Here is a 15,335-nt window from a genome sequence, read left to right as displayed (position 1 = left end):
TAGGGTTTTTGTCAAAAAAAAAAAAAAAAAAAGAAGAAAAAGACTCAGAGAGAACATCAACATTTTGCTCCTAGCACTTAAAAGCTTTCCAGTTGCTCATGCAACCATAGGAGAATTTTGGTATGTGAAGAGAATTTTTCTAGCTCCAAAAAGTTATCAGAAGCTACTGCTGCATCCAGAGACTCTTGACTTGTGATAAACGCTAAGCACTTCCGAGCAGTCATATCTGAGTCTGCAACACGTGAATCGGGGGTGTATAGGGCGGTGGTGCAGGTGATGGCTTTATTCCTCTGACTCTCATGTAGGACAGAAACTGCTCTGGGATCTCAGCTAAAACATCTTTAGCAAGTCGTGCCATGCTTAACACGTGGTTTCCACTTCTGTCAATGTAATCTCGGAATGGCACAAACTACAAAACAAAAGAGACGTTCACACAGGTCATTATGCAGACACAGAATACATCTTACAACGTAAAAATAAGGAAGTTTTATCTAGGGAGTTAAGAGTACATGAATATGCTACCTTACACATTTTATCTATACATATACATATTTTGCATTTTATATTATAAATTTCATATATGCACATTTTATCTCAATTTTTAGGAATCCGTCTTCTAACAGAAATAGTGTCGTGCTTTCACTTGTGTGAAGTTCTGCACATAAACCATGGCTAGCTCAGATTGCTAATTACGTGTTTTATTGATATATTTGGTTAATCTCTCAACCCTTTTGATACAAGAAGGTAATTCTGTCTCAGAAAGCTATTCTTAGCTTACATTTCCTTCTCATGGGGCTCTCCTAACAGACTGCCTCTGCTCTGGCAGTTTACGAACAGAATTTTTGCCATCTGAAGTGAACAAAACAGAAAGAATGACTTTATATTCTTGACCATTTTGCATTATACCTTGTAGAACAATGAACCACCTGAACGCTTTTTACGTGATACTGACAAATGCATAAAAATCTAAGCAAAACAGTTCTGCAACACCTAAAAAGTTAGCTCCCCAGCTCTGTCTTGGATTTCATAATAATTAATGAGATGCTTGTGCTACTGGTATAGAAAAAAAAAGCAACAATCTAGGCTCCCTGATTTTCATTCATAACAGACAGCATGTGGAGATGTAGTGGGTTAAGCTAGCTAATAGGTTATGCCAAAGGGAAGGATGATTGGAACTTCTGCTTCTTGCTCAGATTTTGGAGTCGATCTGAGGGCAACAGCTGGGTGCCTTTTCAAAATTGGGATTCAATATCCAAAGCTACTTCTGGTACTGATATGCTAGGCTATGCTATGCTGGAATTAAAAGGCTAATGGTGCCTTCCCACTCCTCCCAGCACAAAACAGGGAAGATTTAATTGTTAACCGCTGTACTGCAGGATAGAACTAGAACTGATTGAGCAGTCAAACCCACAGATCTCTCATGTTCTGGCTGAATTCTAAAATCTGAAGACTCTGTTGCTTATTATTACCAACCAGAGAAATTTTGCTTTTTTGGACACACAGCAACCAAGGCTACAGATTAAATTCCATTTTTCTAAAAAGCATTGAAGTTTTCAAGATTTAGGGGAACAATGAATTACAGTGCGGGTTTAGCTTACACTGTATTTCTGAGATCCTGAGAGTTTTCCAGAAAAGACAGAAATAAACACAAGAAATCCACTAAATATATTAGACAAATAAAAAAAACTCTTGGAGAAAACAAACAAACAAAAAAAAAACACAAAAAAAAAACCCCAAACCCTAACCAAAACCAAAGACAACATTTCAGCAATAAAGAACCTGAACTTAATTAAATCATTTTTACAAGAACTTTGGAAAGCACTTCCCACCCTGGCCTTACGAAAGTCCAGACATCAATCTCCTACTAAAAGGTGTTGAGAAGTCCAGTGAGAGATGACTCTCTGCCTAACTCTCCTGAAAAGGATCTCAAACTGCCAGAGAAAAAGGCTGCAAGCCTAAGTATTTGAACTATGTTGAATTAAACTGAAACCTGTCACCAAATTAACCATAAACATCTACTGATTAGGGTATTTCCCCAGGAAGCAGTAGATCTGCAATTCCTTAGAAGATGACGACTTAGTGACAGAATGGTTGAAGCTGGAAGTGACCTCTAGAGATCCTTTAGTCCAACCTTGCTGCTGAGGCAGAGCCAGCTAGTACAGGCTGCCATGGTCAACAAGGCTACGAGAGCAGTCAGCCAGACTGTTCAGTGAGAGTGGCCTTTATTCCAGATAGGAGCATCCTTTACCTCTTCATTGCTTTGTGTCCAAGAATGTACCAGGCGTAAGGGCAGGAGAACAAGAGGCAAAGAGGAACCTGATTTTAGGGTATTAAGCTAGGAAGTAAGGTATCCGCAGTCCCATAATTAGCTGCCTTAACTATTTCTGTGTTTATTCAGTGACTCTTCAACACAAGAGACAAGCACATACTGTGACATTTACTAGTACTGACTCCTCCATTTCATAAACAAAGCTCTAGCAGTTCTCAGAAGCACTGCCCGGTTTCCAGTGGTTGTTCCTTCTTCAACCCCATCAACTTTTCTGTACGAATACATCTGACTGTCCCCAGAAGCATGAAGTTAGAAGAATAACAAAACAAAGCGAGCATCTCTGTAGCCTGCTGGTTTACACACTCAGCTGGGAACGGTTAAGCTTGGTCTTTATTTCCCCTCATATGGTCATTCATTTTCTAATGCAGTCTGAGTTAAAGAACAAAGTGTGTCCCACCCCAAGAGATCACCTTACCCATTAGTCTGCAGACATGAAAACTCAGACCCCTGTTCTGCAGCAAAGGGAGGCTGTTTCAACAGTGTAATTGTTAAAATGCAATTATACAATATAGATGGCCTGAATTAGCTCGCTTTCTCCTCTCCTTATGGAATATAGATGTTGGGGGAGCTGGAGGAACTATGGACAGCTAAGCATACGGATACACAAGGACAGCTGGCAATGACAGCAAGGCCTAGAGCGAACACGTAGAAGAAGTAGAGGTGGCAGAGGAACAGAACGAAAGATGTAAGAGAAACCAAAGGGAAACTGATGAAATGTAAAGTACTTTTTCTACGGTTTAAGAGTTTAATTGAAAAGGCCGGTATACAAAATTTTGAAGAGAAACAATGGGTACATTACTACAAGTAAGTATTTTCCTAAAACTTCTTAAATAGAAAAAGGATAAAAAAGGAACAGAAATGAAATAAACTGAGGAAGAATCGGTACATATATAATACAGAGTTCCTACAATACGTATGAGCACTAGTGAGGAGGGAATAACGTAGGCCATATCTTTACATGAATTGCACTCAGTAGTAAATATAAGAGATCCATTGACTCACTGTTAGCAGGCAAATTTTTCCTTTACTAATTTAATTAAAATATTTTACAATACTGACTGTTAAAATTAATTTCACTAGCTAATTTTAACTAATGTAATACACAAAAAAGATAAACTTTTTACATTTGAATAGTTAATTTTATAAAAGCAAATCAATTTTATCCTGTCAGATATAAAATAAAGGTCATAACAAACCTAAAGGGTTTGACATTATCCCTTTTTATTTATTTAGCTAGCCTATAATGTATTTGTTAGTATTTAGGCAGAAAAAGAGCACTGCCTTCAGGTAATTCAATATGTCTTGGGGCAAAGTTCCGATTGAAATATGTGAATAGTAAATAAATATTTTATTACATTTCTGATATGCAATGAATTCTAAAGAAATGCAAAAGGATATTCATTGAATATTATTTTTTTATTTCTCAGCAGAAATTAGAATATTTCTGATGCAAAGCATTTTTCACAAATCTTGTTTATAACATTTGAAGAACTCTACCCATTTATGCTCTTTGAATGTAAAACCAGCAGCTTTTGGGGCTGCAGTTGTTTGGAGAAATTACGTGTAATTACATGGTGTATATTTAAATGCATTTAAACATAGGTGCAATGCATGCCAGAGATACCTTTTAAAAGATCTGCTATGGCACAAGGCTTTGCAGAAATACTAATCTGGGGTCCACAAACACTTCCTGCTCTGGAGCGAGACCTGCATATATTGCTCTGTTGAACAGCACTGACATATACAGCATAACAGACTACAGACAGCCCCTCTCCAGCCCAGTATGGGCTACCAAGGAACATGATAAAGGCTTTGACAAAATAAGAAACATTATTTCTTGCCTCAGGTTCAGCTGTCCAGCTTCTCCTCATCCCTACTTTTATAATTACCTTTTTGACAACACTGACTAAAGCAGCCAGCATGACTCGCTCCTCCAAGAGTTTTGATATGTCACTTTCCCATCAGTTGTTTTCTCTGTATGTTGCAGAAATGAAAAAAGTCTCTTTTCCAACTATCAGAGAAAGTAATTCAGGAATCTATGATGTTCTTTAATGTATATCCATATGGATTATGATGGTAATTTAACTGCTGTCATTTTATTCTCATTTCTGATCCCCATTTAGGAAAAAAAGTAGAGAGAATTTTAATGTAGTATTTATCGCACTGAGAAGCTTTAAAACTGGAAAAAAGATCTGATCATTTTAATTTCCATATATTTATGTAGACTTATTTATTTTGAATTCTAAACAAAAAGAACTATAAAGTCAGGTGTCATACACATGTTTTGAACACTTCCTTGGATTGAGATATTGTATCCACCAGCAGTTATCAAATCCTTACACATTCACATACCAGTATTTGTAACATTAAAAATTTTGAAAAATTTCAGTTCCTGCATATACAAATGAAAACAATTATACACATTCCAAAGTTCATCAGCTGCAATCTGACCTTAATTATTATTAAAACATTATCACCTGCAATATAAGCTATTCATATAGCTCAGTTATTCTATATATATATGTATATTTTACTAACGAACAATAATATAAAAATCCAACCTGGCTTGGAGAGAAACAAGCGAAAATAAGTAAGAGGAAAAATAAGTGAAGACTATGAATTTGGACAGATAGGAGGGATAAAGGGAGAAAAAGAAATTCCAGATCTAAGGTAAAGTTTGAACCTAAGGATGCCTGTCAGCGTTTAAGAGGCATTCGGACAATGCTCTTAATAACATGCTTTAACTTTTTGGTCAGCCCTGAAATGGTCAGGCAGTTGGACTAGATGCCCATTGTTGGTCCATTCCAACTGTAATATTCTATTTCATAAATATATTCAGACACTTCCAGGAAAATATGCCTTCCATAAAGATTTGGGTTTAGACAGATATCTTTCTACAGTTATCAGGTTGATCCAGTTTTTCAGAAGTTTGCTGTTTTTCGAATGTCAAAATAGTCCACTTTGGCAAGCAGAGACTGGTGTGCTGATGCATCAAACGTCTTTCTCTTTGTTTGGTTCCAATTCAGTATCCCATGAAAATAAAAAGTGCATAGATAGTTAATTTTATTTGGTCAAGAAAATAATTATGGAATGAAGTCTGTCTGGGGCGGGTAGGTAATCAGGAAGCAAGATGGGGTGCCTGGAGCATGGATGAAGTACATAGTTTGGACAACCTGTGGAGTTCTAGAAATTTGCAGCTCTGAGGGGAAGTGGGATTACGGTGGGTGTGCATGCGCATGCAAAACTGCTATACCATCCTGCCAGTGGTTGCATAGGTTTGATTGACAGCTACTGGGCTGACTGAATGACCATATAGAGCAGGAACAGAACCAGAGGACTTTGGCAGAGAAATGGAGGTGTCTGTGAATGCAGATGGGTGTAGCACTCTTACAGCTTGGTTCAGCTACATAAACACAGATCACAGGATCATAGAACGGTTTGGGTTGGAAGGGACCTTTAAAGGTCACCTAGCCCAATCCCCCTGCAATAAGCAGGGACATGTTCAACTAGATCAGGGTGCTCAGAGCCCCCGTCCAAACTGGCCATGAGTGCTTCCAGGCACGGCTCATCTGCCACCTGTCTGGGCAACCTATTCCAGCTATCATCTGAAGTTCCTTAAAGCATGAGACATCTGCATGGCTGTATGTTCCACATGCAACATAGGAACCGGGAGACACTCATTGTCTTCTGGACTGGCAGTTAGAGGCAAGGAAAGATACTCTAGGCATCTCAAATGCACTTGTTAGAAGTCTAGGTATTGCTGACTTCCACAAAAGATGCAGATTTTCTTCATGGAATCATAGGAGATTGCAGTACAGAGGCAACTAACTCTTCCCCCACGGCTCTATAACCTTAAGATTTTATATCAGTGTGCTGCCAGTTAGGGATTGTTTCCTAATGAATGCAGATCCACTACTGTGTGTTATATAAAGGCTTATAGGTATCACAGAGAGTTTCTGAGCTTGTATGAACAGCCCAAGATAAAGTATGTCAGTGCAAAGGCAAAATGAAAGGCAGGAATATAGATAGAAACAAGAATTCAAAACAAACAAAAAATCTAACTACTAGAGCAAATTTTTTCTCCCACCTGCACAATGTCTCTTTCTGCAAATTTTCCTCTTGAAGAAATCCTCACTACATCACCATCCAGTTCTTCCATAGCTTACAAAAAAAAAAAAAAGAAACAAAATTAATTCCTCTATGAGTTCAGCTACACAACAAAAACACTCTTACTGAGAAAATCTTTAGTCAATTTACAGTTTAGGTCAACAAAACCAAAAATTGTTATTTAGGTAACTCTTTAAGATAATTTGTGCCATAAAATACATCATGCTTTGTAGTTATTTTGCACTTTTTCATGCTGACAATACATACTAGTTGCCTTTATTGTCATCTTCAGAACAAAACAGACCATGACAATGTCCTTATCCTTCAAGCTCTCAAACCAGAAAGTGTATCTGTTTTGGTAAGGCTGTATTTATAATTTCATAGGTGGAGAAGAATTCATCTTCAGCAATTAGTGTTACAGAATATATGATAGGATACACCACAAAGAAGTAATAACTCACATTCATACTGGAAAAGTAATGACTGTTAATACATAGGAATGAGAAGTTCTTAAAAAAAAAAAAATAATTATTGGTTAACTCTTCTTGTACCCTTCTGAGCAGGATACAAGAAAAAATGCAAAATTGTCCAGATACCCAGAAGCCATTCAAGACAGAAAGGCAGACCTGCTTTCTGGTCAGTGTTGAAAAGGATGGATTTGGGATCACAGATTATTGCTCAGCTGTTGGATCTGCAATCCTACAATCCTTCTTTCAGCACACACTATGAAAATCAAAGCCCTGCATCACTGAGCTTCTCAGGGCTTTGCAAACTGGGCTGAGTTCAGTGAAACCAGCATTTCAAAACCTAATTCTTCCAATGCAAGAACTAGAAAGCATAAATGACGCTATCAGGAGCCAAGTTCAAGCCAAACAAAATAGCATGTTTGTTCAAAGAAAAAATTAGTAGGTCTGCAGAGCACGTTGCCAGATGACGCTGTTGAGGCAAAAAAAGTACGTGTTCAAACCAGGAGACTGAACAAGTGCTTGAAGGAGAGATCCACTGAAAATATCCAAAATAGACATAAAACACAGGAAATTCAAATCAAAAACAGTTTTCAGGGAAGTATCATATTTGCTTATTTTGTTCTTTACATTCTCTAACCACCCATGGCCGTGTCAGATGCAGAATACTGGTCACAACAGACCCCTCATCTGACCTGTTATAGTCATCCCCACACCCGTAAGTAAAGCTCTGCCAAATGTATGCACCATCTGTCTGAGCTCCAGACTTTTAAGGACCCCTCTGGTAGCCCCCAGGGGCTGGAAGACCTAGGGGGCAGTGATATCTGGAGAGGAGTAGCTTAGTCTCTCTACAGCAGAACTGGGGCTTGACTGGCATTTGAATTGTAAGACAGTATGCTGGGAACACACACACTTCTTCAGCGTCCACATCAGGCATGGAGTCTGTTGTTTTTTTCCAGAAGGAATTTCTGGAGATGGAAAAGTCACTTCTCTGCCCTCTTGGGAATTGAGGGACTACAGATTTGGCACACAGCTAATAGGTGATTTTCACTGAGGCAGTATACTCAAGGAGTGCAGGTCCAAAGATGGAAACTGCATCCTGCAGTCCAAACAGAATCCTGCCATAAAAAAAGCGATAGGGATGACACCCCAAGAAGTCTGCAAAGACAACCTCCAGAAGTAAAAAGAAGACAGAGTCTATGTGTCCTGACTGAGTTAAGGGGAGCCTGGGCAAATTCAAGGACTGGACAAACAGGGAGAAAGAGAAAAAGCAAAGGAGAGAAAAGTAAGTAACATATGACTAAAGTTGGACTTTTCAGGCGTAAAAATGAAGCTTGCAAATTTCCCTCATATGCATTATGAAGATAAAACTGTCTTTTCTCATTGCTTGTGGCATACAATCATCTGACATGTAAGTGTTGACCTGGACAATTTCTTCAAGGAATAAGATACTTTAAATTATCACTAATATACCACTTGCCAAAAGGCATAAGAAAGTCAACCCCAAATAAATTATTTTTTGGTGTTATTTTTTCCTCTTGTTTTCATACTCTTAGAACATTTGTACAGGAATTAATAGTTACAGTCATTCGTGACTATTTACATTATACATCTGTGGTAGTACTAGGTATATTTCATGTACAAAAGAAGGTATAACGTCTAACCAGAAGTACTTGAATTAAAAAGAAAGAATATAAGACAACACTGAGGAATGGATATACAGGGAATGTCTAGATTTCATAGTGCAGTAATATACACAGTGGCACTTAATAAATTAGGCCAAATCATGGAAGCAGCTTAGTTATTGCAACAGAGAATGGTGTTCCAGAACATTACATGAAAGAATATGCAAATAATCCTGGTAATTTCTCTCCTGCTGTAATATTCTCTCAATGCTGCTACCGACTAAGGCTCACTCCGCTTATCTAGTGAAACCCAGTTTAACCCAGATCACCTCCTCAAATGTATTTATTTTTCTCAGTATTTTATTACTGCAGTAAGAACAGATGATCAATATTTCCAGTCAACTGACACTTCGCAAGGCAACTAAATATCCATGTTGAAGAAATTAAACGTTACTTGAGTATACTTACTTTACCGTGGGGTTTTTTTTCCACTCATCTTCTGGAGCTCTGTAAATGCTGAGCCCCCATATGGTTCTGTGACTTGAACAGAGAGCCCGAGGGGCTACTCAGCTCCACATGGCAGCTTGTAATCATACTGACTTATCAATCAATCCAGCTGGAAATGTCAACAGTGCTTCCTGCTTGTTCCATATTATGCTCTTTTAAAAACAGTATTTTTTTGAAAAGCTACATATTACTAAAATGTAAACAAATATAAAAAATTCTAAGAAAAACACTAGAACACTTACCATCAAACTCTGCTGGTCCTACCCCCACTATAATTATCGACATTGGAAGCTTTGAAGCCTTCAAAAGAAGAAAAAGAGGTTTAATGCATTACATAACCTCTGCCAATGATATCGGAGATCTGAGGACAATCTGAATAAAAAACATGCAGAAGTTATGTTTTAAAGGACAATTTTTTTTCCACCTAAAAAGTTGAGTGTTGTAAACTGTTTGCTTAAGTAATATAAAACCTCTTGGATGAACATAGAAAGGCAGATGATTATTTTAATTTATTTTTTCCTTATAAAGTCTTTGAATCATACAGGATCATAATTAAACACTACAAACTCTGTTAGGATTTAATACTAATATGACAACTAAGATGACAAACTTATCTTAGAAACTTTTGTAAACTGACAATAAATGCAAATATGCACCTAATGACAGTTGACATTTATTTAAATGTGCTTTGCTGTTTCTTGATTTTACATAGCTGATTGGAACTATGTGACACTATTTTTTACATAGATCTTATGCTAATTTTTCTCAAGAGAATAAATCACCTATTTGAGCAATATGTATCTTATAATTTTTCCATGAATGAAACTTTATTCAAGTAAGTCATCCATGCCACAAAGTAAGCAAGATACCGAACAGACTTACGGTAAGATTTTTAATTTTACTTAATCTTTTTCATTCAATGAAACAAGGCAAAGATTATATCTGGCTTTCCCTGAATAAAGTCTCTGTAAAACCTTTAAAATTACATAGACATTATCATAAATGTTGGATTCTCCTGCCCTCATAGTAGCACCAGATATCTGCTAGTTTATAGAAATAATCTGAAACTGCCTCTGTTGAGGAGGATAACAACCAAAAAAAAAGCATCTACCAAATGTCAGGGTTGACAACTGTTCCTTATTGAGACATTCTGATGAACTGTGAAATATCTACAACCATTTTAAATGGGAGTATATGCTGGCCAAACATCATAGATGTACACTTTCTGCTAAATTAAACTCTGCTTCACTGAATTCTGAAGTCAAGTGGGTTTAGAATATACTGTTACATTTTTCTTTTGGAATATAAAAAGTGGTTTTCTCCCTCATTTAAAAGATATTCTCATTTTAGATAATCATCAGTAATTCCCATTCTTCATCTGTCATAATACTACATATATAACCAACTTTATTTCAGCAGGAGATTTACAATTAACTACTGTAAATGTGACACTTAGAAAAATTAAAATATGCCATTCTAAGAATCACTATTTAATGTTCTACAACACTATATATTATACTCTATACATTGACTGCAAATTCATCACAAAGTGTAACTACATAGTCAATCTTACAGCTAAAATTTTATAGCAGAGTGAAAAAAAAAATCAATAATCTCTTGTTAGTTAAATACTAATGTGCTACTGAAGATAATAGCAAAAACTGTTTGGCCATGGTCCTGGGCAAACAGCTGCAGGTGGCCCTGCTTGAGCAGGGAGAGCTTGATGTCCAGATGCCCTTTCCAACATCAACCAGTTTGGGATTCTGTGATTAAGGGCTATAAACACAGTGTAACTGTGACTGAATTACAGTGCTCTGCATAAGTCAATAATAGTGAGTACGGAATACTTTTGAGACATGAAGGCATTTCTTAGAACAGAACATTTTCTGGTTTTCAGGTTATTGCTTGACTGTAAAGAAAACATCCTTTAAAGAGATTCCTACTCACACAGACACAATATTATGTGATGCAATGTATATGAAATAGTAAGTGGCAAAGACAGTATAAAGACAAAGAGTTAAACTTTTGCAAATAAACTTAAGTGTTGACATTTCCTGAACGACAGCATAACCTTTAGACAGTTTGGTAAAACAGAATGTGTCTGACATATATGCTGTAATGAGAAAAATGCCTAAAAGCACAATTAGTGTTAAAAAATGAAATACACTCTTCCTGAGCTTTATACATATCAAGTTGCATTGAATATCACTGCCCTTTATATTATTTCAGATATTAAGGCTGAAAAAACTGTGATTGAATAGCATTTTCTGTCATGATATACTGTGCTCACACTTCAAGTATACGAAAAAATGAATGCATCTTCATAAAAAGAAAAGACAGCAAATATTCCCAAACTTCCACTCATTCCAAGCTAACAACACATCTGCTGTATTCCCAAACAGTTGCAGACTAACAGCTATTATTCCTGGAAATGAACTATTACTGGAAACAAGGTTTTTCTTTATGTCTTAGTGGCAAATTACTTAATCTTACAAGATATCAGCCAACTGGACTTGCTGGTGTCTTACTTACGGACTTCAAATTGAGGGGTGAGTTAAATCAAGAGCTGCTCTTTTTTCTCCATGGAGCCTTTTTGTCACATAAAGAAGCTCATCTAAAAGAAGCTATGTTGCAAACTTCTAAGCTATGCTAGAGGATGAACTTCCAAGCTAAAAGCTTGTTTATCTCCTTTAAAAGTGAGAGTCAGTTTATCCTATTTTAATATTGGAAGCTGGAAGGACAGAGGAAGTAAACTGGTACCTTCAACCACAGTTACAGATTTAGGTATAAAAACTTAACACACAGAACTTGAGGGCATCTTGCTCTCCAGTGAAAGACAGAACATTTCAATAATATTTTCATGTGCAGCCTACAAACTGGAACGGTATTGAATCTCTACAGGAGGTAGTGAAAGTGGGCATTCAAAAATATAACACCTAATTCTACGTTACTCATTTTGACATGATGCTTAATTATTTCAATACAGGCTTTTCACCCTTGATTTCACTACTAACTAGATCCACTGTGGTATGTTCAAAACTATTGGTATAGCCCTTTTCTAATCCTGTCTGGAAGTTGTTTCTGTGTGTACTTTCATCTGACTTTTCCCAGGGGCCAAAGCAAAATGGAACCTCTTTGTAATACAAAATATGACTTATATGCATAGCAGTTTTGGAGAGAAAAATATTGAAAGTAATGTAGAAACCGAGAAACAATTAAGAATTTTTAAAATTCCAGGGGACTATTTAGAAGGAAATCAGATGACTTGTATGCTTGCCATGGGGGATCAGGAAGTCTGAGACAGTTTTTAAACAGGTGGGTGGGGACAAAGCAAGCTGTCTGCAATTGCTAGAAAGATAAAGAACAATTCACTAAGAAAAACTGCACAGTGGGATGTACCTGAGGAAGAAGGTGGCAAGAATCACATGAGGAAAATCATAGGAACACACAGTGTTAGACCAAAGAGTATCATTTCCCACAGAACACTAATTAAGCTGAGATTCAACTTTTGGTTTCTTTTTGTCTTTATGCATAATAAACTTCTACTGTTTGGAAAAAACAGTTAATTTATGGAACAAATTTAGTGCCTAAAATATCAACTGATTTAGTTTATTGGCTAAAATATTAATTCCCAGAAACATAATTCTTTCAAATTTCAACACTTTCAGCAAAACTTACATTCACTATGGATTCTTTTGTCTGAGCCATATCGGAAATAACTCCATCTGTAATAATGAGAAGAACAAAATACTGGGAGCCATCTTTTACTGAAGCAGCATATCTAAGGGAAGAAAAAACAATATAATAATAGTAAAAAAAACTTTATACAAAGGAACTAATATGAAAAGAAGCTTATTTTTAAAATTTGACTACTAAAGACTAATAAAGAAACGTTATGCGGTCGATTTCGAAAGTAAAAACATTAATAATTAAGATGGACTTTTAAATAAGAACATTAGAAAAACATAACTAATACAATATTGATACTGATGATCTGCATGTGTTGAATCAGTGAAAAATGGGAACTGTTTCACTACCAAGAGAAGCATGGACAGAATGTCTTATAGAAACATAAGTTGTTTAATAGTCATTCCCTCTGAGGAACACGGTTTCTGTGAAAGGAATACATTACTACTGAATGGTTCGTTTTATAGCACAAATAAAATTTATCAGGAATCAGCACGTTGCATATATATATATTTTTTTTTTCTTTTGGCTTACAAAAACAGGTTACTGTTGACCATACTAGCAGATTTATAGTTAACATTTATGTGCACATTTGTAAAATGGCTTAACGTGCACCTGCAACCGTGGCTTAGATACTCATCTCTTTACATCACCCACAGATGTGCTTTCAAGACTCGAGCCTCTCCCTGTGCTGTACACAAATACAAGACAAAACATATGTGCCATCCCTGGAAACCTTCAAGGTCAGGTTGGACAGGACTCTGAGCAACCTGATTGAGTTGAAGATGTCCCTGCCCATGTAAGGGGGGGTGGACTAGGTGACCTTTAAAGGTCCCTTTCAACCCAAACTATTCTACAGTTCTGTGATTCTACATCCAGTGCCACTCCAGTCCTGCCTCAGCCGAAAGACACAAGAAGCAACTGCTCTTTGAAAATGAGCAGCTTTTGAAGATTTGGAAAGTCCTGAAAGACAGCAAGTCTGTAGAAGCCCCACTGAATTCTACGGCCTGCATTCCAGAAACTGAGACTTCAGTTCATTTATTTTCAACTCCCAAGGGTCAAAGTGTCCTGTATCGTTAGTGTAGAACTCTTTGCATGGAGCACACTGCTCCACTTGCTGCTTCACTTGACAGCAGCCAATATAGTTACTACTTTCATGAAGGCTCTTGGTGCTGTGAAGGAGTCAGATATAGTAGAACCTTGTAATGAAAATGGCAGTGAGTATTATGGACAGCAGGACAAAAGAAAAATTAGTCTCCATATGAATCCTGTGGAACATATGCCCAACAACAGAATATGACTGTCAAAGAACTCACCTTACTGGTCACTGAACGTAAAAGGCCTATGTCACTGAACAGGATATGTTCTAATGATGTTCACGATGATTGCATGTGCTTAGAAAATTCTAACTCCGATGTTACACAGTGCATTTGCAAGAGAGTACTGCCAATGAGTAAGATACTACAACCACAACATTTATAAGAGTTTGGAGGAATGTGTGTGAAATGGAATCTACAACTCACATAAGGCCATCACACTCCTCCTTCTTCCTCCCTAAGATATAGATGGGTAAAAAAGCCACACAGACAAGGAACCTGTTGAACATCTTCTAGTTGCTTGCTAGCAGTAGGGACTGATAGTTAAACATCTAGAATAACAAGACCTAATGTGGAATACATTTTCCCTACTATGTGGAGACTTCTTTTATCTCATTTTTGCACAATGCTTATAATCTTTTCATTGATGACTGCAGTGATAAGTGATGATGAGAGAGTAAAATAAAAATTCATTATCCTTTCTGAGCACTTAATACAGTCTACATACCTACACCGAAGAAATGGAATAGAAATTTAGTTATTTCAAATTTTCCACAGAATAAAATATTCTGAAGACTTTTGCAAGAAAGATATTATATGAGGAGGAGATATGACAGAGGACACTAGGTAGAATCTGGTGTAGTTTAGGTATCTTTCCCCTACCTAGACAGTATCTGCTTAAAAAGATTCTGAAGAGTTCCGAGAGCACAACAGGATAGTAATATCGGACACAGTTTCCAGAGATTTCATCAGAGACATATTTTTAAGTAGGATGGATGTGGGAAGAAAAAATTTCTTTGAGACTGAAAGAAGGTTCAAAGAGTAACTGCAGGCTAGATCATAATTTCTACTACCATGTCTATGAGAGTAAATAGAATAGCCAAGAAACCAAACCTTGAAGGAAAATGATGTTACTGAGAACAGGACTGGTACATGGATGGTATTAAGGATGATCGTGCAGTAGAACTCATGAAGATACTTATCTTTACCACTATAATGTAGTGTGATTTGCTATCAGAAGGAGTTACCAAAGTTTGCAACAACTTAATATTTAGACAAAAGTTCAGTGGAAGAACTACAAATGCTCTTGGCCCGGTTCTGTAATTCTGCAAAAGTTGACAAATATTCCTGAGAAACAACTGGTGAGAAAAGGAACCCAACTTGTGCCAATGTTTTGATGGTACTAGACCATGAATGTTAATTTTTGCAGTGAACAGGAGGCTTCTGAACCAGCCAGCTCAGCTGACATGATAATTCTAAAGAAGAAGAAAGAGGCAGAAAAGTCAATAGGTTAAACTTC

The 15,335-nt window shown here is 36.9% G+C and overlaps 1 protein-coding gene across 1 annotated transcript in view; it reads right to left on the bottom strand.

Moving 5' to 3' along the window:
- Positions 1-177: 177 nt before the first annotated feature.
- The window catches only part of CPNE8 (copine 8), a 109,890-nt gene continuing 94,732 nt past the window's right edge, over positions 178-15,335 (bottom strand). Inside the window, exons 17-20 of the mRNA XM_082495561.1 lie at positions 12,711-12,813; positions 9,275-9,332; positions 6,417-6,490; positions 178-409 (exon numbers count right to left, since the gene is read on the bottom strand). Of these exons, the coding sequence (XP_082351687.1) occupies positions 221-409; positions 6,417-6,490; positions 9,275-9,332; positions 12,711-12,813 (424 nt within the window). The 3' untranslated portion in view covers positions 178-220. The remainder of the gene's footprint in view (positions 410-6,416; positions 6,491-9,274; positions 9,333-12,710; positions 12,814-15,335) is intronic.

Source organism: Vanellus vanellus (assembly GCF_965231255.1).
Source record: "Vanellus vanellus genome assembly, chromosome: 1".
Classification (NCBI taxonomy): domain Eukaryota; kingdom Metazoa; phylum Chordata; class Aves; order Charadriiformes; family Charadriidae; genus Vanellus; species Vanellus vanellus.
The sequence above is the reverse complement of the archived record's forward strand: the minus strand, read 5'-3'. Positions and strand labels throughout refer to the sequence as shown.